General features: G+C 35.7%; 1 protein-coding gene across 1 annotated transcript in view; it reads right to left on the bottom strand.

Annotated features, from left to right (window-relative positions):
* Window positions 1–24,835, bottom strand: part of LOC102999947 (peroxisomal multifunctional enzyme type 2-like) — a 75,663-nt gene that overhangs the window by 37,611 nt on the left and 13,217 nt on the right. The window contains exons 3-11 of the mRNA XM_057539146.1: window positions 18,473–18,580; window positions 16,130–16,189; window positions 14,502–14,523; window positions 14,355–14,401; window positions 12,757–12,841; window positions 11,484–11,671; window positions 5,273–5,364; window positions 2,641–2,665; window positions 928–1,056 (exon numbers count right to left, since the gene is read on the bottom strand). Of these exons, the coding sequence (XP_057395129.1) occupies window positions 928–1,056; window positions 2,641–2,665; window positions 5,273–5,364; window positions 11,484–11,671; window positions 12,757–12,841; window positions 14,355–14,401; window positions 14,502–14,523; window positions 16,130–16,189; window positions 18,473–18,580 (756 nt within the window). The remainder of the gene's footprint in view (window positions 1–927; window positions 1,057–2,640; window positions 2,666–5,272; window positions 5,365–11,483; window positions 11,672–12,756; window positions 12,842–14,354; window positions 14,402–14,501; window positions 14,524–16,129; window positions 16,190–18,472; window positions 18,581–24,835) is intronic.

Raw genomic sequence — 24,835 nt, 5'->3', positions numbered from 1 at the left:
TATAAAATAATCCTGATTCATGATCCTTCCCAGAAAGGTCCTTTAAATTTCATATACTATATACATATGTGAGTTATACTAGAAAAAATAATGTGACTTTTATTGGCCATCTCTTCCTGTGGCATATCATAGATGATTCAATAATTCAAGGTAACAAGCATTTACTAAATCCTTTCTATGAGTTCAGCACTATACTAGCACCAAATACAAAAGGACATACAAGATACATTCTCTGCCTCCAAAGGAACTTACTATGCAGCTAAGAAACCACACACTTATGAAACAAAAGCAGTGGAAAGCAGTCATGATTAGATGCTCAAGTTGTAAGAGTTCAGCTAAGAAAGAGATCTTCTGAAGCCCAGAATATCTGGGGAGTTTTGTTGAACATCTGGGGCTTGAGTTTTTCTAAAGAAGCACCGAGATTAGCAGAGGTGATAAAAGGAATAAGAGGCATCTTAGAAAGGCAGAGAAACAGTAGCAAAGACAAAGTGCTAAAACAAAGCAAAATCTATTCACTAGAGAGAAAAGACCTAAGCCTAAATAATATAAGACTTAAATAAACTTTTGGGGAAATAAGGAAAAATCAGGTCAGATAAGGAGCATGTGATTAGATAAGGCAAGACTTTGAAACCAACCACCAGATGGGGAATAGATGCATTGAGCACAAATGGGTAAACACCTCCTACCATCCTCTCCATCACACATATACCAAAAAATCAGGATCATAAGAAAACTGAAAAACTGACAGTGGGAGTAACATACATACCTTAAATTGGAGAGTTCTAATACCTACTGGAGCAGAAAATGTGCTCTAGATGATTTGAGCATCTAAGTTATCACAATTAAGAAGACAATTCCATAAGAGAAGAGAATGCTTTGTTGCCTCTGATTCCCCAACCAGGACTGAACTGACTTGGGACTCTTTACCTTGAATTCTCTGAGGCTTGGTGGCATTATCAAAGTCACAGATCTTCGTCCAGTTAGCCTTCACCGCCTCAGGAGTCATTGGCTGAGTCCTCTGTCTTACAATGGCTCCAAGGGTCCGCTCCCATCGTGCTGGTTATAGAAACAAAACTAAGATACTGAACACACAGTTTAAGAGCGAGACAGAAAGCAGAATTCATGAGTCTCCTGAATTTTTTTTTTTAACTTCAAGAAAAATGGAATTTGGAAAAAAGATTCTAACTTCTAAAGATTTTTACTACAAAATTTTTTTAAAAGAATAACAAACCCATTAGGATGTCAAATTTCTTTTTCTAATATTTGAAGCTGAAGGGAAAACCTCTCCCTCCTCTGACTATGCCAGATACTACTAAAGGTAAGATGAAATGCTGAATCAGAAAGTTAAATTATGTATAATCACACCAAAAGACTGTCTTCATCACCACAGATCACTTAGATAATACACTTTAAGGTAACAGAACAGAGTAGAGCTTTGTTGAATAGAAAACTGAAAACTAGTGGTGATAACAGGCCAAAGACTCCAGATAATCAAATTAATATATCAGACAACCCCACATAATTCTCCCGTTTCCTCCCTTTGCTCTTCCTCCTTGTCCATGGGAAGTCAACTAGATTGCCCAGATTCACAAAAATCATCATTGCTGCATAAGTTCCATGAAGATAATTTTTAACATTGTGTCTTTTTTAAAAAGCCTGAGGAATAAACAGAACCTTATTTAAACAGAATGGTCAGACTTTGATGATTACTAAATCGAAGATTTGTCCTGGGGAATGACAGAAGCTTCTAGAGATTTCTTATTGATAAAGTCCCATATACAGCTTTTATTGCAACAACTGATCTTCCTTTCTTAAAAGATGTCATAAGACACTTAAAAATGTTTGAATAAGTTACTTCATAACTTAGAGAACAGTCATTAATAATAGTCTACAATATGTTGTAACAATGTCATCCAGTAATGGCAGCCTTTTAAATAATTCAATTAATTTTGATACCAGCATCCAACTGAAAACTTGAATTGGGATATTGGAATGTTCACAATTTTTTTTAAACACCATAAAGTAATTATCCAATCTGGAGCTCACAAGGTTTAAGAACTGGGGGAAAAGAGGACTTAAGCCAGATGAATTTACTGTTGGGCTGAAGGAGAATAATTTCTATAGATCAGCTGCAATTTCTCTTCTAGAAAGCTGTCCAGTGTGATTCCCCACTGTCTCCTTCTGATGTCTCATGCTCCAAAGAAGAAAAGAATCACTGAGAGAATTGGAGAACTTGCCTAGGACAGAGCTCTTCCCATCTTCAAAAAACGCCCTCCCTCCCACTCACTACTCTGCTGAACAAGCATGTGGGGTGCCGGAGACATGGGAAGACAAACATCAATATAAAGAGAGACTGTGCTGTCTGAAAAAACAGCCAGTTCTGAATAGGACAGGACAAATATTGAATAAGCACTGCTAATAGGAAAAAAACTGAAAAGATCCTTGAAAATACCACAGGCCTGCAGGACAACTTCCATGTTTTAGAAGACCTGTTGCTATTACAATGTTTGAGTTTGATTATGCGTGCACTAAATCCAATGGTTCGGCATTTGACAAGGTCTTTACCCAGCTCTACCTGGATATGCAGGTTTAAAGATATGGAAATAATGTATGGCAAACCAAAAACCAAAAGGGACTTACATTTTCCAATCCATCCTGCTCCAACCTACCAAAAAGAGGAGGAAGAAGTTATACCATCTAATGTGAAATTACTAATAGAATTTTCATGAAATTAACAAAACAGGCAGCTATCTTTTTACGAGTATCAGAATGCTAGATGACAATGGATGAAAATAATGCAGCTCTACAAAACTCCGTTGGCCGGCATGACTTTGCACTATTCATGTTATCAGAGTAGAAAAATAAAGCAACACAATATAGCAGAAATGCATGTAGTAGAAAAGCATGACTTTGCACAGAAACCAAGGTGCGATACCAGTTCTTCTACAGACTAGCTGTCTGATTCCTGGTCAAATAATTTGACTTCCCTAAACTCAAGATTCCCCTTATATAAAATCAGGATAATAATACACTCTTCATGAAGTAACCATGAAGGTTAAACAATATAAATACCAAATTTGCCCAGCACATCACTTGAAATACATGTCCTTCTAGAAAGACTTAATGAATAAAAAAAAATAAAAAGCAAAGAAAAATAAAGCCAGGATTTGACTTAATGAACTACACATACTCATTTTAATGAAACACCTTTATATAGAAATGTGGCAAATGACCAAATACATTAATCACCGTCCAGAAAGATGGTATTTTTTCTAGAAGCCATTCAAGGAAATCCTCAGAAGAAAATGTCTGATGTAAGAAAATCTGTTTGTCATATCTTCAAACACCACAACTACAGTGTTCCACATGCATATAACAGAAGAAACTGTACCAGCAGACAGCACACTTCTCAGTGGCTCTACGCTCAAGGGTATGGCTTTTTAATCACTCATTCCTTTACATATATTAACAGGACAATCGGCCTTGATGCTGTCAGAGTAGTTAAAGTGGCAGTGGTACTGATAACAGGCAAGAAAAATATCATCTTTTATCATATTTGGGGAGTGAAGCAACAAGCTGCAAACTCCTCGCAGGTGCTAGAAACAACAGCTCCAGTCGATCCAAAAAATCTCTATCTGCCACTCTAGATATCTATCAAAACTTGGCAAACAAAGTGTCAATTTACATTCAAGGTTTAAGTCAGGATATTACACACCGCTCTTACTGTATTTTGCACTCAATCTCACACAGCAAATGTCCCTTACTAAAACTGTTCACAATATAGTAAAATAAAAGAACAACATACAAAACTTCATCTACAGCATTATCCTAGTTATCTGTGCATGTCTGGGTATGTGTGTAAATTGTATACCTAAAATAAAAAGACTACTCGTGTAAAATGCACATCTAATAAAAGACTGGAAAAGAATATCCATAAAAATATTAATAGGAGTTATCTCTCGATAGTGGTAATGTGGGTGATTTTTATTTTCCTCTATAAACTCCCCTATATATTTGAAGTTTTCTACAAAAAGCATATATTATTTTTGTTCACAGAATTAATAACAAATATAAATGTAAAAGACAAAGAATTTTTGTTTAATTCCTTAATGAGATAAAAGACAGGCAGAACAAATTTGGAGCTCCACATGGCTTGATATTATTAAATTTCTCTTCTGTAAATCTAGAGTTGTAAAGTTCTTTCCACCTCTAATTTTCCACAATTCACAATCAACGACTGTGATTAAGAAAGCAGAGGTGCCTATCTCTGCATAGACAGGTGTAGACTGTTTTTCATTTACTAAACAGCTTTTTATTCAAATAAATCAGGCTAATATATCATTCACTTCAAACTGAGCCAGGTAATTTTGCTACCAAGAAATATCTTTGGATGTCATGTATTCCGCATGCAACAGGTTTATTATTATATTACCACAGAGACTCAAATAAAGGGGGGTGGTCTAAAATATAACAGTTTATGCTAGAAAAGAAAAAAGAGATCAAACTCAAATGAGGACCAAAAAATATATAAATCAGCATAAGGAAATCTAAAGGGACTTTGATTATAGAGTGAAAACTGAACCTCACTGGATAGTAGGATTATGTGTGGTTTTTATTTTTATAGCAAACTTGTAAAGCTTTGCGATAGGGAAACATAGCAAAGTTTATTTTTAAAGTTAATACAAATAATTTGTGTTTACTGATCTATCATACCCAGACTGAATTCCTGCTATACTGATATAATAGTTAAAATTGAGGGGTGACTGCTAGGTATGCTAAGAGTTTAAAAATATGATCTCCAGTTCTCACAACAAAACCCCAAGAAAACTAAAACTCAGGGAGGTTAATCTGTACAATATTCCAGCGAGCCAGCAATTACCAGAGCAAGAAATCAAAACCTGGCCTGGCTGACTTTAAACCATCACCTCTGTCCCTTCACTTTACTACTCAGCATCTCTAACCAAATGAGACTTTCTGTATCTGACTAAACACATCAAACCAGCCAGTCACATTTTCATTTGACAAGAATATCAGAAATGAAGAACTAGGGAAGAACAATTTACAAAGTTGCTGTTACTTTCTCAAAAAAGGACATTAGTCATACTTGTTCCTTAATTATAACAAATACATAATATTAAAAAATATACAAGTGATACCAACTGATGCAGATTTTTACAAATGTGAACAACTGGAAAATACTGATTTTTGAATCATTTTTTATATTTAATTACACAAATATTGCTTTGGGAGAAAGTGCAAAGGTGCAGAATACCTCAAACAAGCTACCATTTTCCTCACAACTCTCATGGCAAAGCCAGAGGACCAGGGGTGCCACGTAATCTGGCTTCAGAGCTTCCAGAAGATCTGAAATAAATAGCCAAAAAAAGAAAAAAAAATCTATCAATAAGAATATATACATATTCAATCAATCATTTTACTTTCTGAAAATTCCTCACATAAAATTATAGGTTCAGAGACTTTTTAAATAAATAAGAAAAAAATTAGATATACATAAGTAATTAGTATTAACATCCAAGGCTTTTAGAAGAATCTTTTCATCCCAATGGATATATTCAGGCTTCTAACATAGAAGGCATCAGATATACCTTTCCAAGATGGGTAACATACTGTTTAGAAGACAAGTTAAAGCTGCCTTGGCAAAGACTGGTGAGCAAAGGCATACATAGCATAATGAACTTAGGTACCATTCATTCCCAAAACTATTTTGCTCTCCCAGAAGCTAGAAAACTACAAAACAGCCTTGACAACTGTAATGGCAGTAAGATGATGGAAAATGGACCTTGCAACCGTTACTGATGAGTCACAAAGTGTAAGAAATATTTTCCTGCTGCATACCTTCTGTGAGCAACTTAACAGAGCAGAAAGGTACTACACAAGGAGCATGAACACCTAGATTTTACTGCTGGCCCTGCCATGTAGGCAATTTAGGGCATTGAGCACAGCGCTCAACTCTCTTGGACGTGTGTCTGCATCTGTAAGATGGTAATTAAAATGCGTTACCTGCCTATTCTACTAAGTTGTTGCAAGGCTCAAAGGAGACACGATTTGTAAATACATCTTATAATCTTTAAAGAATCAAATAAATGTAAATTTTAACTGTGAAGGGACAAAATACAGTTTTATATTTTAAAGTGACAAAGATGACATTTACAGTCCCTGTAAATTAAAGAGCAGCTCTAAGAACCTTTCACTTTACAGTATTCCTGACCCCAGAAACTGTGAGATAATATATACTTGTTGTTTTAATCCACAAAATTTGAAGTAATCTATTACACAGCAGTAAATAACTAATACAGCTTGGGAAGTTAGTTCATGGGTATTCATCCTAAGATTATGTTTCTTTTCATGTAAGAAACATGTAAGTCACATACATGACTTTCCATTTTTCAAATATATTTCAAAGGGGGAAATGAAATTGCAAATGTCTCCCCACATTACTCATAACACCTGGTTCTTTAACAAATAATTCCTTTGACAGCCTGTAAGTTAATATTTCAGAGGAAAAGAGGAAAAACGCTGAGGCAAAATAAATTTTCGGCTTTTTCTAAACTATAAAAAAGTAATAAATACCAAAATTTAAAATAACAGGAATTCAGAATCTGAAGGGCTTTTAAAAATGATCTGTAACAACTCTCTTCCTTTACAGAAGAGAAAGCAGGTCCAGAAACTTAAATTATTTGTCTAAAGTAGATCTTATTCTCCAAACATCTTTCACTAGGGTTTGGTGGACATAAAAGATACTACATTAAACAGTGACCTAACATCTCTAGAGGTCAAAATTAATGGAAGCTACATTCCCAAAGGAAAGCAAATTTAAAAGCTCAAGTTTTCAATATTTTCTTGGAAACTTGCTGCTTCCCCAAGAAAGTCTACAGCCAATGGCAAAAAGTGACTAAGGTAGGAGTCTAGCACAGAAATGATAAGCATAAAATTCTAAATAGTGGTTATCTCTTGGCATGAAGCAGAGGAACAGAATAGAAGGTATAAAGTTAGATGCAAGTAATGTTCCAATTCTTGGGTTGAGCAGTGAGTTCATGACTATGCATTACATTTTGATACTTTACTTCTTGCCAGTAACCTACACTGTTGTGCATATATATGTAGCATTATACTTAAATAATCCAGTTCTTTAACAAGAATTCCTTCAAAAAGATATGAGAGTATAAAGTTTTTTTAAAATAAGGGACTTTTTTAAATGGCCCTGTTGACAAAAGAAAAGGAAAAAAAAATTAGATCTCAGGTACAAATAGCTATTCTACACTAAAGCAAACTGGTTAGGCACAGCTCTTAGGAAAAGCTAGCAAGTACATACTTGGTATTACAAATCCCAAGTTCTAAAATGAATGTTAGCTCAAACGTGGAAAGTAAAATGGTACTGTGAATAAGCATTTGTATGCCATGAAGCAGCTAATTCTAAAGTAATTTCACTCATCAATTGTTTTGTACTGTTTCACAGAAACTACTTTTAAAGTATTACAGATATTTTCTTTTTAGATATATGTTAAAACCAGGAGTATCAAAAACCATACAGTTTTCCACCAGTCAAGTATTCTATTTCTTATATAACTAAATAAATAAGCATTGGCTCTCAATCATACATTTAAATTTTTAAATTTACAACTTTATATTTCATGTTTTCAAAGAACAAAGTTGGAAGACTCACATTACCTGATTTCAAGACTTACTATAAAAATATAGTAATCAAAACATCATGGTATTGGTAAAAGGACAGGCCCAGAGATCAATACAACAGAACAAACAATCCAGAAATAGACCCACACATACATACATGGTCAACTGATTTTCCACAAATGTGCAAAGGCAATCCAAATCAAGAATGAGGAATAGTCTTCAGGACAAATGAACTCGCGGTTTCTTCAACAAATAATTGGCACTTTTTCAAAAAGGAGAATGAACTATCATATGTTAAATAAAACTTAAGAGATACAGTAACAAAACGACTGTGAACCTTGTTTAGACCATTGTGGAATAAACTAACTCTAAAACGATATTTTTTAGATAACGAGGAAGTTTTCATATAAATTTGGTATTAGACAATGGTAATGAATTATTTTATTTGGTATGATATTGGCATTGTGGTTATAATGTCCATATCTGTTAGAGACACATTTCCAAGTATTTATTAGGTGAAATGCAACATCTAAGATTTGCTTTGAAATGTTACAGAGAAAAAGGGAGAGGGTAACAAAATAAATAAATCAATAAGACAAAATCATTTTGAAATATGCCCAGAGCATTCTGTTCTCCTTAACAAAGGCCTATCCTCAAGGGAAGCTACCAGAGCCTTATTTGACCTAAGGGAAGAGCAATTAGACTAGTGTAACTCCTCTAGCCTTCCTGTCTCAAATAAGGGGAGAAAAAAAAAAAAGGCTAAAAAACTCTACTGAAGCTCAGAGTCCAGAGACTTTGACCTGCTAAAAAACTTGCGGATTTAATCATAAGATTATAGAACACTTCCCCTCGCCATAATTTACAGCCACTTCAACAGGCCTCCAGTATAACAACAGTGGATTACAACTGAGAGAGCTGCAAACACAAAGAGTACCTAGGGAAACCCAAAGACAACAGGGGACACAAAAACAACGACAAAGAGGAAAATGTAGCCTCTGACACCAACAGCTACAGCAACCAATAAACGCAACCTAACTCCTAGCCAGATAAACATGAAACCTCACAATAAAGCTCTGTATACCACACTTTCTACTACCCCAATACATCATGTTCAGTTTTCAACAAAAATTTCAAGGCATGCTAAAAGACAAGAAAAGTACAGGCTGAGGAGACAAAGCAAGCCTCAGAACCAGCTTGAAATATAGCAGAGATTTTGGAATTTTCAAACTAGGAGTTTAAAATAACTGTGATTAACATGCTAAGGGCTCTAATGGAGAAAAGTGGACAACTTACAAGAACAGATGACTACTGTAAGCAGACAGAAGGAAATGCTAAAAAAATCAAAAGGAAATGCTAAAAAACAAAAACAATATAACATTTTGAAATGAAAAATCAGTAAGCTTGATTTGAATATATGTCAACAGAAACTTCCCAAACTGAAATGAAATGCAAAGAGAAAAAAGGACAAAAAAATAAAAGGGAATAGAATATCCAAGAACTGTAGTATAATTACAAAAGATACATTGAGACTTCCCTGGTGGCGCAGCGGTTAAGACTCCACGCTCCCAATGCAGGAGGCCCGGGTTCAATCCCTGGCCAGGGAACTAGATCCCACAACTAAGAGTTTGCATGCCACAACTAAGGAGCCCACGTGCTGCAACTAAGGAGCTTGCAAGCCACAACTAAGGAGCCTGCAAGCTGCAACTAAAGGGGCCCACCTGCTGCAACTAAGACCCGGCCCAATCAAATAAATTAATCGATTAATTAATTAAAATAAAAAGATAGAACAGGCACATAATGGGAATACCAGAAGTAGAAGAAAAAAAGAAAACAACAGAAGAAATATTTTAAGCAGTGATGGCTGAGAATTTTCCAAAGTTAATCACAGATACCAACCGCAGATCCAGGAAGCTCAGAAGACATCAAGTAGAATATTGCCAAATATCTACACCTATTATTATGCATACTATATTCAAACTGCGGAAAAAACAAGGAGAAAATCTTGGAGGAACACAGAGGGGAAAAAATACCTTATGCATAAAGAAACAAGGAAAGAATTATGTCAGACTTTCCTTCAGAAACCATGTAAGCAAAAGAAGAGTGGAGTGAAAGATTTCAGGTGTTGAAAGAAAAAAATTACCAACCCAGAATTCTGTACCCAGTGAAATTATCCTTCAAAAGTGAAAGAGACTAAAGAGAATTAAAAAACAAGCTAAAGACTGAGAAAAAATATTGCAAAACACATATCTGATAAAGAACTTGTTTCCAAAATATTCATGGAACTCTTAAAACTCAACAACAAGAAAACAAAGAACCCCCCCCCCAAAAAAGAAGAAGAAAACAAAGAACCCAATTTAAAAATAAGCAAAAAATAAGAACAGACACATCACCAAGGAAGACAAATAAATGGCAAATAAGCACAGGAAAAAAATGCACAACATCATAAGTCATTAGGGAACTGCAAATTAAAACAATGAAATACCCTACACACCTATTAAAAGAACTAAAATGCAAAAGATAAACAATAATAAATGCTGGCAAAGATGTGGAGCAACAAGAACTCTCACTCACTGCTAGTAGGAATGAAAAACGATAGAGCCATTTTTGAAGACAGTTTGGAAATTTTTACAAAGCTAAAGACACTCTTACCATACAATCCAGCAATTATCCTCTTTAATATTTACCCAAATGAGTTGAAAACTTACGTCCACACAAAAACCTGCACATGAATGTTTATAGCAGCTTCACTCACAACTGTCAAAAACTGGAAACAATCAAAATGTTCCACGATAGGTGAATGAAAAAACAAATTGTGGCACCTACATACCATGTAATATTATGTAGTGATAAAAAGAAATGAGCTTCAATCCTCCCAGTCATTTGGGAAAAAGAGGAGAGGATGAAGAGATGGAACACAGGGGATTTTTAGAGTGAAACCATTCTGTATGATCTAGAATCGTGGGTACGTAACATCATGCATTTGTGAAAACGCATAAAATCATACAACCTAAAGAGTGAGCCCTAAAGTAAACTATTAACTATAGTTAATGATAATCAATCAGGGACTTCTGTGGTGGTCCAGTGATAAAGAATCTGCCTTCCAATGCAGGGATGCGGGTTCGATCCCTGGTCAGGGAACTACGATCCCACATGCCGAGGGTCAACTAAGCCCGGGTGCCACAACTACCGAGCTCACGTGCCTCAACAAGAGAGCCAGCGTGCCACAAAATATAGAGCCCACGCACCCTGAAGCCCATGCGCCGCAACTAGAGAGAGAACACCCACGTGCCACAACTTGAGAAAAGCCCACGCACCACAACGAAAGATCCCACATGCCTCAACGACCCGATGCAGCCAAATAAATAAATAAATAAATAAATAAACATTGATCAATACTGGTTCATCAACTGTAATAAATGTAGCACACTGATGTAAAACTGTGTGGGAGGAGGAGTATATGGGCACTCTCTTTACTACCTGCTCAATTCTTCTATAAACCTAAAACTGCCCTAAAAAACAATCTATTAATTGTTTTAAATAATTATTATTATAAACCAGTAAGAATGGTATTACCTCATTCTGTAAAGAAAAAATGTATGTATGTCTACCTACACAAAGAGAAAAAGTTTAGCTGAGTGTGGTAGAATTATGGGTCACATTTTGTTTGTTTGTGCTTTCCTAAATTTTCTATAATGAACATAAACTACACATTATGCTTTTTTAAATTGTAAGGAAATTTTTTTAGCTACTCAAAAAATTAAATACTTTTACAAAGCTCACGCCACACAGGTATGTGAGGAACAGCATTAAAAAAAAACTAAACTACTTACCATCAGGCAAAATGTTCTGGGTCAACCGTGATCCAGCAGTAGGGGCAATAGTGTTACAATGAATGTTGCTTTTCTCGCCTTCAACTGCAAGACAATTTGAAAGGCCCAGAAGACCCAGCTTTGCAGCACAATAATTTGCCTGGCCAAAGTTGCCATATATTCCTGAAGCCGATGAAGTCATGATGATCCTAAAAGGAAAATCAATCTCTCAACATCATCTTTTCTATATTTTGATAATGTTGCAACTCTAAGCATTTTTTTTTTCATTACTATTATACCTGTCAAAAGCAACTCTGTATACTGCCATTAGGTTCTTAAAGTCATGATTCATATATCTAAATTAATATAAATAATAAAAGTAATCTCTCAAAATTCAACTGTGAGATTTTATTGTTTTAGAAAGAATCCCTGGTCAGGATCAAATGAATTCAAGTGTAAGAATGTATATTCATTATGTACTGAAAACAATAAGTATTTATAAACATAAAATAAACTGCCAATTTACAAGTTAAAATTTTAGTAAGAAATATTAGATCATGAAGTTCTAATTCTTTAGTCCTCAGAACTTTGCTCCTTTCCCTTTCTGGATAATATTAAATGCCTCATATTAAATAATACCATCTCATAATCTGACCTAATCTCACTTACTCTACTTAGTAGAACAAGTAAATCCTATCATTGACTTTCAGAAACTGCTAGTATCAAGATATACTAGAACTCTCCAATAAGAACAGATATCACACGCAATTTACTTCTAGTAGATGTGTGTGAACCCTGAGTTAACAGGAATAACTTTTATGTTAGAGAGCATGGGGCCACTTACTAGGTCTGCCACGTCTGAGTCACACAGACGCAACTATAAGAGTCTTACCGTTGCTAGTTTACAAAGACTAACTCATGTCTGACCAGTGTCAGCCAGTAGAAAACAGCCACTCATCTCTCCCCAGTTGGTCACTGGGCACAAAAAATGATATTTTGGTTAGAGAATAAAGTACTGCTGAATCCTCAATGTTTGTACTGCTAAAATATCAGAGAATAGCAGGAGAATCATTAATAATGAAAAGTAGGAGGTGAAAAGAAATACTAAGTTGTCCACCTCGCTAATCTATGACTGACACCAATGTAACGGGGAGGCATCTTCCAAAACTACGTTTAAAAAGCCTGTGCATATCTGAAGGTGTATTTTTCAACGTCAAAGCAATTCTTTTCCTCTGGACATAAGAACCCACACACGGCATCTCCAAACCCCCTTGACAGCCACATACAACTCTACCTTCCAAATTTCTGTTTCTTCATGTGATCCCACGCTGCCCGGGTCACCAGGAATGAGCCCCGCAAATGAACTCTCTGGATGATATCTAAAACAAGACATTTTTATCATGAATATTGTCAAATTTAGACAGACCTATCTCAGAATCAACATAAGCAAAGACTTACTTATACAAAGATGTTCATTTTATACCTAGCATTCAAAATCAGCTATTGTCACATTGCACTCTGAGTAATCATTTTTGCTTTAGTTCCAGTTACATAACCAATCAATAATTCATACCTATTTTGCCTATAATTTATGATTAGATTATTATCTAATATATCTAACTTTATCATAAATATAATGCCACCTAAATACGATGCCTATGCATATCTAAGTGCAATGCCATCTTTAATTTTTGCCTATTTTATATAAAAATTCATAATACAAATAACCAAGAATTTTACATATATAATTGGGACTCAACACAAACGTTAGTTAAAGCATAATCAAAAACCACTCAGTTCTTCATCAAGAAATGTTTATAAAATGTTCAGTATATCCCTAAATCCCTATTTTTAACAGGATTTGCAAATGAGTTAGAGAGAGCTGGGGGTCGGGGCGTGGAGGTGTAGGAAAGAGGGGGAGGGAAAGAGGGAAAAAGAGAGACAGAGAAGCCTGCTTTCTGAAATGTCAATCTAATGAACAGACAACTTGGAGGATGATGCAGATAAACAAACAATTCCAGATTTAATCTTACTCTGATGAAACCAGAAGAGGACACACTCCAGCCCCATCAGAGCTCAAAGCAAAGCACCGACTTAAGTCCCCTCTGCCAACAAATTCTATCTTTCTCAGCTCCTTTTTTTCTCCAGTTATTACAAGGGAATTGGAAGCTAAAAGCCGTCTTTGCTTAATTCTAAGTCAGAAAGATATCTTCCTTCTTCCAAAAGAACTTCTGGCAATATTTCCCAGAAACACACTCTATAAACAATGATGTAATTCATCTCAGTTACCATGCCTGCCACCGTCGCAGCCACCAATGCTTGTTTTAGTTCTGATAGCCAATGAAAGTAAGGGCAAAAAAGAGCAAACAGGATAAAAAAATTTTATAACTGTGACTGTTCATCATCTAAACTCAATCTTTCCAACATGACATTCCTAATGGAAATTTTTCCTACTTATTAGAAGTTTCAAAATTATATCTAGGTTTTTCCCACCCAGTTCTCAGATCTCCATCGTTTTTAGTTTTTGTTTTTTAGCATTTCCTTTTGATTTTTTTAGCATTTCCTTCTGTCTGCTTACAGTAGTCATAGCCTACTCTTGCTCTTGAAATAAGAATCACACAGCCAGACAAGCATGCAAAAGGCTGTTAGAAACAACTAATACTGCAAGAAAACGCTGACAATCTCTCAAAGAGAAAAAGGGAAACGAACGAAAGTCACAAAAGCCTTTTCTTCCAACTGTTCATTTTCAGTTGTAAAGCTTACTCATCACTTATATTAGCAGAAGCAAAAATAGGTAGAAGCAAGTTTTTCCTTAAGTGTGGAAATGTATCAAATATTAGAAGGCTAAATGGATAAGTATGTTCCAGAGAACGTATATTTAAAATAACTTACCCCAGTCTTCATCACTTATTCTACCAAAGGAACGGTCCCTCAAAATTCTAAAAAATTGATATTATATATGTTGAGAAGAGAAAGTCAACACTTAAAAAAAGTTTGCATGTACATTACTTTATTGGAAATTTAAAAAGAAATACTCACCCAGCATTGTTGATCACAACATCTACAATATAAAAATATTCAAGTCACAAATATAAAAGCAAGCATATTAATTTGCCTTTGCTTACAACACATTTCTTTCAAAAGCGTTCCCTGCCTCCCCCCTGCCCATGGAAAAGTAGATATAATAGGTAACAAATGCTAGCAGAACACAATTTTATACCTATAGTAAAAAAAAATCGGATTCACAAAAGCACAATAAGTACCCCATTATATCAGTGCTTTCCTCTCAAGTCTACATACCTAAATGTTTCCACCTCTACCTCCTGCCAAAATTCTGTGAGCTTATTTACAGAATTAGCAGTCACACAACTCTTAGGTTCTTAGAATTCAGTGGTAATCGTAAACCATCCCTCAATTAACTTCAAAATTCACTGGGAAACTTAAAAGTTTAAAAGATTTTTCCTTGCCACTCAAAAGTCAAAAGCCCAGAAAGGAAACCATTAGAGTTAGAAACTGATGGCCTGTCTTCATACATAATTGCATTCTCACTATAAAATAGAAGGGATTGTTTCTTAAGGTTCAACCACCATCTTGTGGCTATTTTCACCTTATGACTTCAGAACTTTGTGGTCTCTATCCCTGTGTCAGACACTATGTGAACAGGTCTCTCACAAACTCAACCAAATATAGCTAGAAAAATATATATGCTAGACCAAAAAAAGGGGGGGGAAACACATTCAAACTACAAAAATTAACATTTTTCAGATTATAAACACGTTGGGCTTATCTGCAGTAGTTTCCCCCTAGTAATTCAATAACCTTTTACTAACAATGTATGGGACTAAGTCAGGAAAATTAAACAATATATTTGAAATGCTTGAAATGCTTCTTAAAAATGAAGATTTTTATTTTATATAATTCATCTTAATTAATTTGCAAGATACTGAATCATTTTCATCTGAATCATTATAATTATCTAAAATATTCCACTGGGTCCTCTATTGCCAAAATACTGATTTATTTTTTATTTTCTAAATATATTTGGGGTATGATTAAATTATTATAAAAAGGAAACTTAGAGAATACTTACAAGTTTTTTTAAAGGCTCTTAAAGTACAAAAAAATATAAAACAAACTCAACACATACATGCATAAAAACTGTCACCTCGGGCTTCCCTGGTGGCGCAGTGGCTGAGAATCTGCCTGCCAATGCAGGGGACACGGGTTTGGGCCCTGGTCTGGGAAGATTCCACATGCCGCGGAGCAACTAAGCCCGTGAGTCACAACTACTGAGCCTGCGCGTCTGGAGCTTGTGCTCCGCAACAAGAGAGGCCACGACAGTGAGAGGCCCGCGCACTGCAATGAAGAGTGGCCTCCACTCGCCGCAACTAGAGAAAGCCCTTGCACAGAAACAAAGACCCAACAAAGCCAAAAATAAATAATAAAAAAATAAAAGATTACTTTAAAAAAAAAAAAAAAAAAAAAAACTGTCACCTCAAGCCCTTTGTGGAATAAGATTAGGGTATGTAAAAAAATTAAAATTTAAAACAAATCTAAAAATTTGATTACCAAAAAAGAGTTTTTAATAAACAAAAGTGAAATAAAATATATTTCATTAGAAAGGTAGAAGCTGCTCTGTTAGTACCATAAATGCAAAGAAACATTACCTATTCTTCCAAAAGCATCCAGTGCTGTCTTCACAACCTTCTCTCCTGCGTCCACTGAATCTGAGGGAAAGGGAAATTAGGACAAAACTTCAGTAATATCCCTTACAAAGGACTTCTAAATTCTGTGGCTCAGAGCACATGACAGATACTATTCATTCAACAGAACTCATTTCCAAGGAAAATACATTTATATTGCAGGCACGTAACAAACTAAAATATAAATGATACATGTTACAAAAGAAATTTAGTCCCTAAGGCAATCCTTTAACCTACCAAAAAAAAAAAAAGAGAGAGGGGGTAAATGAGAAGTATTTGACAAATAATATCCAAGACACCATGGTCCAACAGAACTTTCTGTGAGGATGGAAATGCTCTATTTCTGCACTAACATGGTAACCACAAACCACATGTGGCTCCTGAAGTGTGGCTAGTACGACAAATGGAATAATCTATTTTATTTCATTTCTGTTGAATTTTAAATAGCCACATAAGCACTTCCCCTTAAGGATGCAAATGAGACTTTCAGAGGGAGGGAAGGAGAAGCGTGTTTAATTTGAAAAAGCATGTTCAATTCTGTATCACTACATTTGGAAAACAAACCTACTGTTTTTGTAATACTAACTACAAAAAGAAAAGCTCAATGAAATATTACGGATTTGTGATTTTCTGCTAATCAGCCCAGGAGAAGGGCTCATATCCCCAGAGCTGTGTGTCAAATGGTCAGCTGTCAACTCAACATCACCATTGCCTCTTTCTACTTCCTCTGCAATCACAGCGGGAGCCAGGTCCCTTCCCTGGGACCCATAAGCTCCTGAGTTAGATCTGCCAAAAAGAAATACTCGCTTAAAGGGAGGAAAAGTAGGAAGAGACTGTAAACGCAGGCAATCTTGTGAGCAGGCGGCAGATGTGAGACTGACAGCACATGCAGGTGAGCTCTTGAAAACCACCTGCCACAAGCTGCGATGGTCATCGACAGTTTCCCTGACATGCACCTGCCCAGACCTTCCAATGGTAAGTCTCTATTCTTTGTATAAAACCCTTCACACTTGGAAAACCGAGAGGGGCTTCTGTTTTCTTGACTGAATCCTGATTGATACAGGCTGAATATCAAAACTGAGGGGCAGGGAAGAGAGTCTGAAATCTTTATCTTTACAAAATAGGTTTTAAAACCCCAGAAATTTTTTTAAGTTGAAAACATTTTTCTAGACTCTCAATGTGGAAATAAGATACTAAAATGTCTGTCTCATTATTCCCTTGAACTCTCAAAACAAATCATATCCTATTTCCTTTCCTCTAAAATTTCAGAATAAAGTCACTGGCAATCTAATTTTCTCCCTGGTCCATAAAAACAATCTAATTTGCAGAAAAGTCAGTAAGCACTAGCTTTTTAAAGTAAATCTACTCAAGAAGATTCCTTACAAATACTATTAGAATCAATACATCAAACATAAAGGTTGTATTTGCTGTCTTTATTTCTAATGCCTAACTTTGACTCTTACGTTTTCATAAAGATAAGAAAGTTGCATACAGCAATGATCACCTGTGCAGAATGTAATATGAAGGCTGGGTGCAGAAAGGGGGCACTTCACTTCTTACACTATATTACTTTAAGAAATGTTTTTTAAAAGCAATTTTAAAACGAAGAATTTAATGTTACTCTGTAGAAATACATAAGACCTTTTAGCTAAGGCAGGTCTTTTAAGAAAAGACCATATTCATATTCACATCTACAGTAATGTACTGATTATATCATGCGCTCATTATTAAAAATATTAAATAGACAACTGAATAAAAGTTAGACTCATGAAATAATCTACATCAAAAGTTTAAAAAATACGTCACTAAACATCTTTGGCAGACTTAGGTAAAATCTAATTTCATAATTATACTGGAATGCCAAGATATTTGCTCAATACTTATTAACATGAGAAACAGCATCAGTGGAGGAAATATAAAACAAGCAGTATAGGGCTTCCCTGGTGGCGCAGTGGTTGAGAATCTGCCTGCTAATGCAGGGGACACGGGTTCGAGCCCTGGTCTGGGAAGATCCCACATGCCGCGGAGCGGCTGGGCCCGTGAGCCACAATTGCTGAGCCTGCGCGTCTGGAGCCTGTGCCCCGCGACGGGAGGGGCCGCGATAGAGAAAGGCCCGCGCACCGCGATGAAGAGCGGTCCCCGCACCGCGATGAAGAGTGGCCCCCGCTTGCCGCAACTGGAGAAAGCCCTCGCACGAACCGAAGACCCAACAGAGCCAAAAATAAATAAATAAATAAATAAAATCAAGTAAAACTTTAAAAAAAAAAAAAAAAAAAACAAGCAGTATAGTTCTCTCAAATATTGTACCATAGTTGGCCACTGCTCTTCCGCCTTTCCTTCTTATTTCTTCAACAACCTTATCAGCAGCTAAGGAGCCTTTACCAACTCCCATGAAGTCCCCTCCTAGATCATTCACTGCGATGCAAAAATAAACAAATAAGAATTCAGTTCTAGACCTTAAAAATATGAGTTGGAAATGAAATTATATTATTAGTGTATTTCTTCAGTCAACTTCCTAATTCCCTACTACTATATTCCCATCTTACTGAACACACCATGAGATACGTACTTTCAAAACATGCCTCTTTGTTTTTAAATATAGATATGAAAAAATATATATATATATAGATATGAAGCAGAAAAATATTTAAACACAGGTTCATGTCATGAAATTTTTAACTGTGCAATGCTTCTCCTTTTTTAGAAAGAAAAAGACCATGATTCAACCCACTTTTAGCAAAAAGAAAGAAAAGAAAAAAACCTAAAGATCACTTTTAAGATTAAATACACAGGAAAACAGTATGGACATTCTTCAAAAAATTACAACTAGAACTGCCACAAGATCCAGCAATCCCAATTCCAGGTATTTATTCAAAAGAATTGAAATCAGGAACCAAAGAGACAACAGCACTCCAAATGTTCAATGCAGCACTATTCACAATAGCCAAGATGTAGAAATAATCTAAATATCAACTGACAGATAAAAATGGATAAAGAAAATGTGGTACATAAATACAATGTATTTATTCAGCCTTTAAAAAAAGAAGGAAATTTTGCAATATGTAATGACATGGATGAGCTTTGAAGATAATATGGTAACCCAGTCACAGAAGGCCAAATGCTGCATGATTCCACTTACATCAAAGTACCTAAAATAGTCAAACTCATAGAATCAGAGAGTAGAATGGTGGTTGCAAAGATTAGGGGGAGGAGAAAATGGGGAGTTGCTAATCGGTGGGCATAAAGTTTCAATAATGCAAGATGAATAAGTTCTATAGATCTTATCTGCCATACAACATAGTGCCTGCAGTTCATAATACTGTATTGTACACTTAAAAATTTGTTAAATGTTCATATTAAATGTTCTTACCATAATTAAAAAGAAAGAAAGAAAGAAAGAAAGGTTAAATACACAATGTGAAATATCTTCTCCACGTCAAGAAGGTCTTTGTTTACAGGAATGGTGATAAAGAACAAGCACGGGGCTTCCCTGGTGGCACAGTGGTTGAGAATCTGCCTGCCAATGCAGGGGACACGGGTTCGAACCCTGGTCCGGGAAGATCCCACATGCCGTGGAGCAACTGGGCCCGTGAGCCACAGCTACTGAGCCTGAGCGTCTGGAGCCTGTGCTCCGCAACGAGAGGCCGTGACAGTGAGAGGCCCGCGCACCGCGATGAAGAGTGGCCCCCGCTCGCCGCAACTGGAGAAAGCCCTCGCACAGAAACGAAGACCCAACACAGCAAAAAATAAATAAATAAATAAATTTATAAAAAAAAAAAAAAGAACAAGCACAATATTAAACTCTTGGAGAAGCACACGTGAATTTTTATAAAACATAGTGTGTCATGGTCTACCAAAAAAAGAAATAAAAACTATTTATTGAAAGAGGTCAGAAATTACATACACAACTAATATGTGTTCAGTCATTAATTTATAGCATATATGTAATTTATATGTTTAACAACTGACCACACTTACCACATAACATCTCCCTATATCCAATTATATAGATACAAACATTAATTGCACATTTACTATTTGCAAGGAAATCTACAGAAATCTACAGATGTATAAGAATGGTGCCTATCCTCAGAGTTTATAATCTACTGAAAGTTAAGTATGTGGTAACTACACTAATGCACTAATTGCATCATAAAGTTTATAAAAGCCAACATAACTAAATAATATGATAACGAAGGTAATTTATACAATAATTTAATTATTTACAAAATAACATGCAAAAACAAATGAAAAGATATATAGATCAATGCCAAATAACTTGGAAAAAACAGAATTTAAAACAAATACCTGGGACAAAGAATTAATTTGCATTGCAAAGTGATCATTTTTGTAGGGTTATTGCACACTGTGCAGAATATAACAATTTAAAAATTACTAATTAATAAATGGCATAGAGGTATATACTAAAATTTAAAGTCTCTTAATATTACCAAATTGATAATTACCATACCTGGGGAAAAAAGAAAAACCCACAAGATCTTTTTTTCTTTTCAACAATGGTTCTCTTTTGGTGGGGGCTGGAGTGAGGGCTGCAAGTGGGGTTGGGTGGTAAAGGGAGATACAGGGATGGTACCAAGCAAAGCTAGCCTAATGTCCTTTTACTCTTAAAGGAAATGAGTTTTTCAAAATGTGGACTGGGATATATTTTTTCTAACAATATAGTCTTAACAGCCTTACTGCAAATAAAAAATGCCGCAAAGACACAAAATAATGGGGAAAAGGCTTACATTATCCCTCAGAGATTAAAAAAAAAAGTGTTAAGCTTCTCAAGACTAAATTCCTATTAATTATTCATTTCTGTACAATTACTCAAATGACAGGAAACAGTTTTTAAAAATCAAGATTTTAAAACATGCGGCTAACAGTCTATTAAGACCCTTTTTAACTAAGCAAGGGAAAGTTCAAGAGCAAACTGGCAAAGGCCATACTTAAGTAAAGAAAGAATTGTTCAATTGTGAAATGAAACACTACCCCCAAGTGGAAACTGTTCAAAGTGCAACCAAGTGCAAGCAAAGGTAAGAACTGAAGACTGTATAAATAATTATTGAGATCAATGATGTGCAGTGAAACAGTTTCAGAATAGATTTATTCAAGACAAGTCTCTACCTTAGAGAGTACAAACTTAACACTGACCCCACTCAGTTATCCCACTATCACCAGAGCTAAATCACAGGGATTTCAGGCTTAACTAGAAAAGCACTGGTTACACGCTGAAGGGCTTGGATAGCAACAATGTTCACAGATTGTATACAAAGAGAAATGTATCCACACTATGTGACACTGTTCAGCTTAAATATATGACTAAAATTCTAATCACAATAATATTTTAAAATACCATTACTGCCTTATACTGGTATGTATATACTTTACATTTTCAAAGACCCATCTATGTACATTGCTGCATTTGATCTCCATACAGCTTTTTAGGAGTTTGGCAGGAACAGTTGTTCCTATTTTCGCAGAAGAGCAAAGTTTAGGAAAGGTTATGTAACTTGTTCCAGGCTCCAAAGCTTGTCCAGGCTCCAAGGCTGTATGAAATGGCAAAATTCAGACTAGAACCTGGACCTACCACAATACCACTCTGCTCCTCTAATGCTGTAAACAAGTTTCTTTTATCCTAATTATTTCCACTAAAAAAAAAAAAAAAAAATCACATGTGCTTGGGGAGAATATAGAAGGAACAGTAAATCAGCCACCCCAGTCAAACAAATAGCTTTAAATTAGGGAGTAAAAATGGTTAAGATTATGATAGTTAAGGACAGAGTCTTTTCAGCTAAAACCATCAAAATATCCCCCAAAGTGATATATTTGTAAATCCTCCATATAAAATCCAGTTTATAGCTCTGAAGAGTTTTGTTTTTTTTTTTAAGATGTAAAATCTTTTTCCTATTTCTGTCATTTTAAATAAATCAATGACTTGGATAGTCTACTAAAGACTACATAAGGTTTTTTACTAAAAATCCACCCCAAGATTTTACTAAATACCTGCAATATGCTAACCACTAGAGCAGGGATATAAGAATCCAGAGAATTCTAAAACACACTTGGAGCCTGTAAAAGTACTCTATTAATAGGTAAATGGATACCTAAATACAAAGTATCAAGTTATCAGCTATCCAAGCCTGAAAACAGAACCATGTTTGTGACAAGGCCTGTTTCCCCATATCCTCCCAACACTGGACATCATCATTCTTTTCAGTATAACAATTAAATGATTACAAGTTGTAGCTCATTATTTAATTTACATTTCTTTGAGCACTAGTAAGGTAACATTATTTTCATGGGCTTATTGGTCATTTATACTTCTTATTGTTTTGCCTGCTTAAATCACGTTTCATTTGGGGTGTTTTTCTTTCTTACAGATGTGTACGTGTCCCTCACTTATAAAAGATTTTAATTCTTTATATGTGTTGCAGATCATAAGTTCCTTTATTGAAATGTTGAAAGAGAAACAGAGGTAACATTGGAGCATTAATATTATTTGATGAGCATTACATACATTGTTTTCCAGTGTTTTGTTACATAAACCAGATTGAGAAATCTGGATTTGTCTTTAGCAATCCTATTTGTGTACAGGACTTTGCTCTCAGAAGTTGGTTTTCTTGTTCTTTCTTGCTATCCTTCAGCCCTGACTATTGGCTCCAAAGACTAGAGCAAGAAACATGCTTTGGGTCTCCTGATATCAGGGCTGCTAAACCAGCTGAGGGAATATACGTCACTTATAGTTTGATAGGAAAAAAAAAAAAAAAGCAAAGCAAATTGATTATCATCTTCCTCAAACTGTCCCATCTTCTCAACATCAGTTTGCTGGGTGAGTTATTTCCCAGGTACTCTTTCCTTTCTCCCATTTCTGAACAGCACATGTCACTGAGCCATCAAGGCTTGACATCAATTTCATTATGATTCTTCAAATGTTCACTCTGTTCCCACTCTGTATCCAGCACTGTGCTAGGTGCTTTAAGCTCGCAAGGTAGACAGTTTGTGCACTGAGGAGTTTCCAGTTCTTTCGAGGAATCGTTTACTGCCATTTCTTTCCTATTCTATAATTTCATGCCCAGATTACTACAGTTGCCTTCCCGGTGGTCTTCTGCCTCCAATCTTAATCTTTCCAGGCAATCAGCAGACTGTTGCTGGGTAATGGCCCAAAGGCAGCCTTTATACTACGTCATCCCCTTGCTCAAAATCTGCAGTGGAACCCTAATTATTCACTGCCTAACTTTCAAGATCCCTTAAAGTCTGCCCTCACTTTACTGTTTCACTTTACTATAAGTAGTTCGTCCTTTTTGCTGTAGCTCAGTGCGGGAAATTGCTTATATAGCAGTTTCTAACTTGCCCCTTAATTATCAAGAGTAATAATGTTATAATGCTTTGTATTTGAAGAGTGCTTTATCACTGTGCTTACACATATTCGTGTTCATATATTTATTCAATCCAAGGGTTTGACACCAGCTGAGTCATATCCACTACCAATGACCTATCTATATACGACTTTTATTTCCAAAGTAAAATGGTGCTTCCAAATTTACAAAATCAAAATAACTTGCATATGTATTGATTCTGTGAGTGACATCCTTTACAATGAGTAATCTGAGAAGCATATAAAAAGATGACACGGGCAATATTATACTACAAGTGTACTTATTTTTTGGAGAGGTTATTTACTTTTTTTTTTTTTTTTTAATGCTTTCAAGAAATTCAAACCCTGCAGATTCAAAAAGTCGTTTTAATCCGTGTCTTACCCCAGAGGTAACTGCTATTAACCATCTCTTGGATGTTCTTCCAGACATTTCTGTTTTCTATGCTTGATGCCTTTCCTCCTATTTTGATAAAGTTTCCGATAGCAAACAATAGCATTAAGAATCATTTCATTGATTTTAGAGCTGTGGGCCCAATGGGGATTTCTTCCTGTATTCTGTTCATGTCCTGACTGCTACCAAAAAGTATTTAAGGTTGCTTAAATGTGCAAGGGCTATTAAAAAATGGAAAAATTAAGAAAACGTTACATCAGAGAAAGAGAAGCCTACTCAAACCATATGCTAATGGTAGTTACTCTATTTGGGGACAGTGTCAGGTTTACCCTCAAGCTTCTTGACAGCCAAAGAAAAGGCGGAAAACACAGAGCTGCCATACTATTTTCACGTTTGGTAGAAAGATACAATCACCCTAGTTCATCAGAGTCTTTTCCAGAATGGCCATAAATGTATCTAAATATTTGAAGACCTCCAAAATGTTGTGACAGTTTAGAAAGCAACGTCTTAAATTAGGGCTCTTTAATTTAAGGGACTTAATCTGTCTCAACAACAAGAAGGCATCAAAGGTCTCCTTAAAGGGAGAAGAAACTGAAAATGAGAGACTGAGTCCCCTCCAGAGTTCAGTCCTGGGACCCTATCTCCTGTTTATATGCACTCACCACCTGGGTAATCTAATCCAGTCTCCTGGCTTTGAATACCACCTAGAAACTGAAAACAGATTTACACAGCTTCAACCTGTCCCCCCAACTACAGAGTCCTACATCCCACTGCCTACCTACTATCCCCATCTGAAAGTCTACTGGGAATGTCCCCTCTCTGCGAATCCGGCCCTCCTCCAGTCTTTCCTATCTCGGTAAACCACCACTTTATCCTTCTCTCTCCCTTTCAACCCACATCA

The sequence above is a fragment of the Balaenoptera acutorostrata genome, chromosome 2, assembly GCF_949987535.1.
Source record: "Balaenoptera acutorostrata chromosome 2, mBalAcu1.1, whole genome shotgun sequence".
Taxonomy (NCBI): domain Eukaryota; kingdom Metazoa; phylum Chordata; class Mammalia; order Artiodactyla; family Balaenopteridae; genus Balaenoptera; species Balaenoptera acutorostrata.
This window is presented reverse-complemented; position numbering and strand designations above follow the sequence as displayed.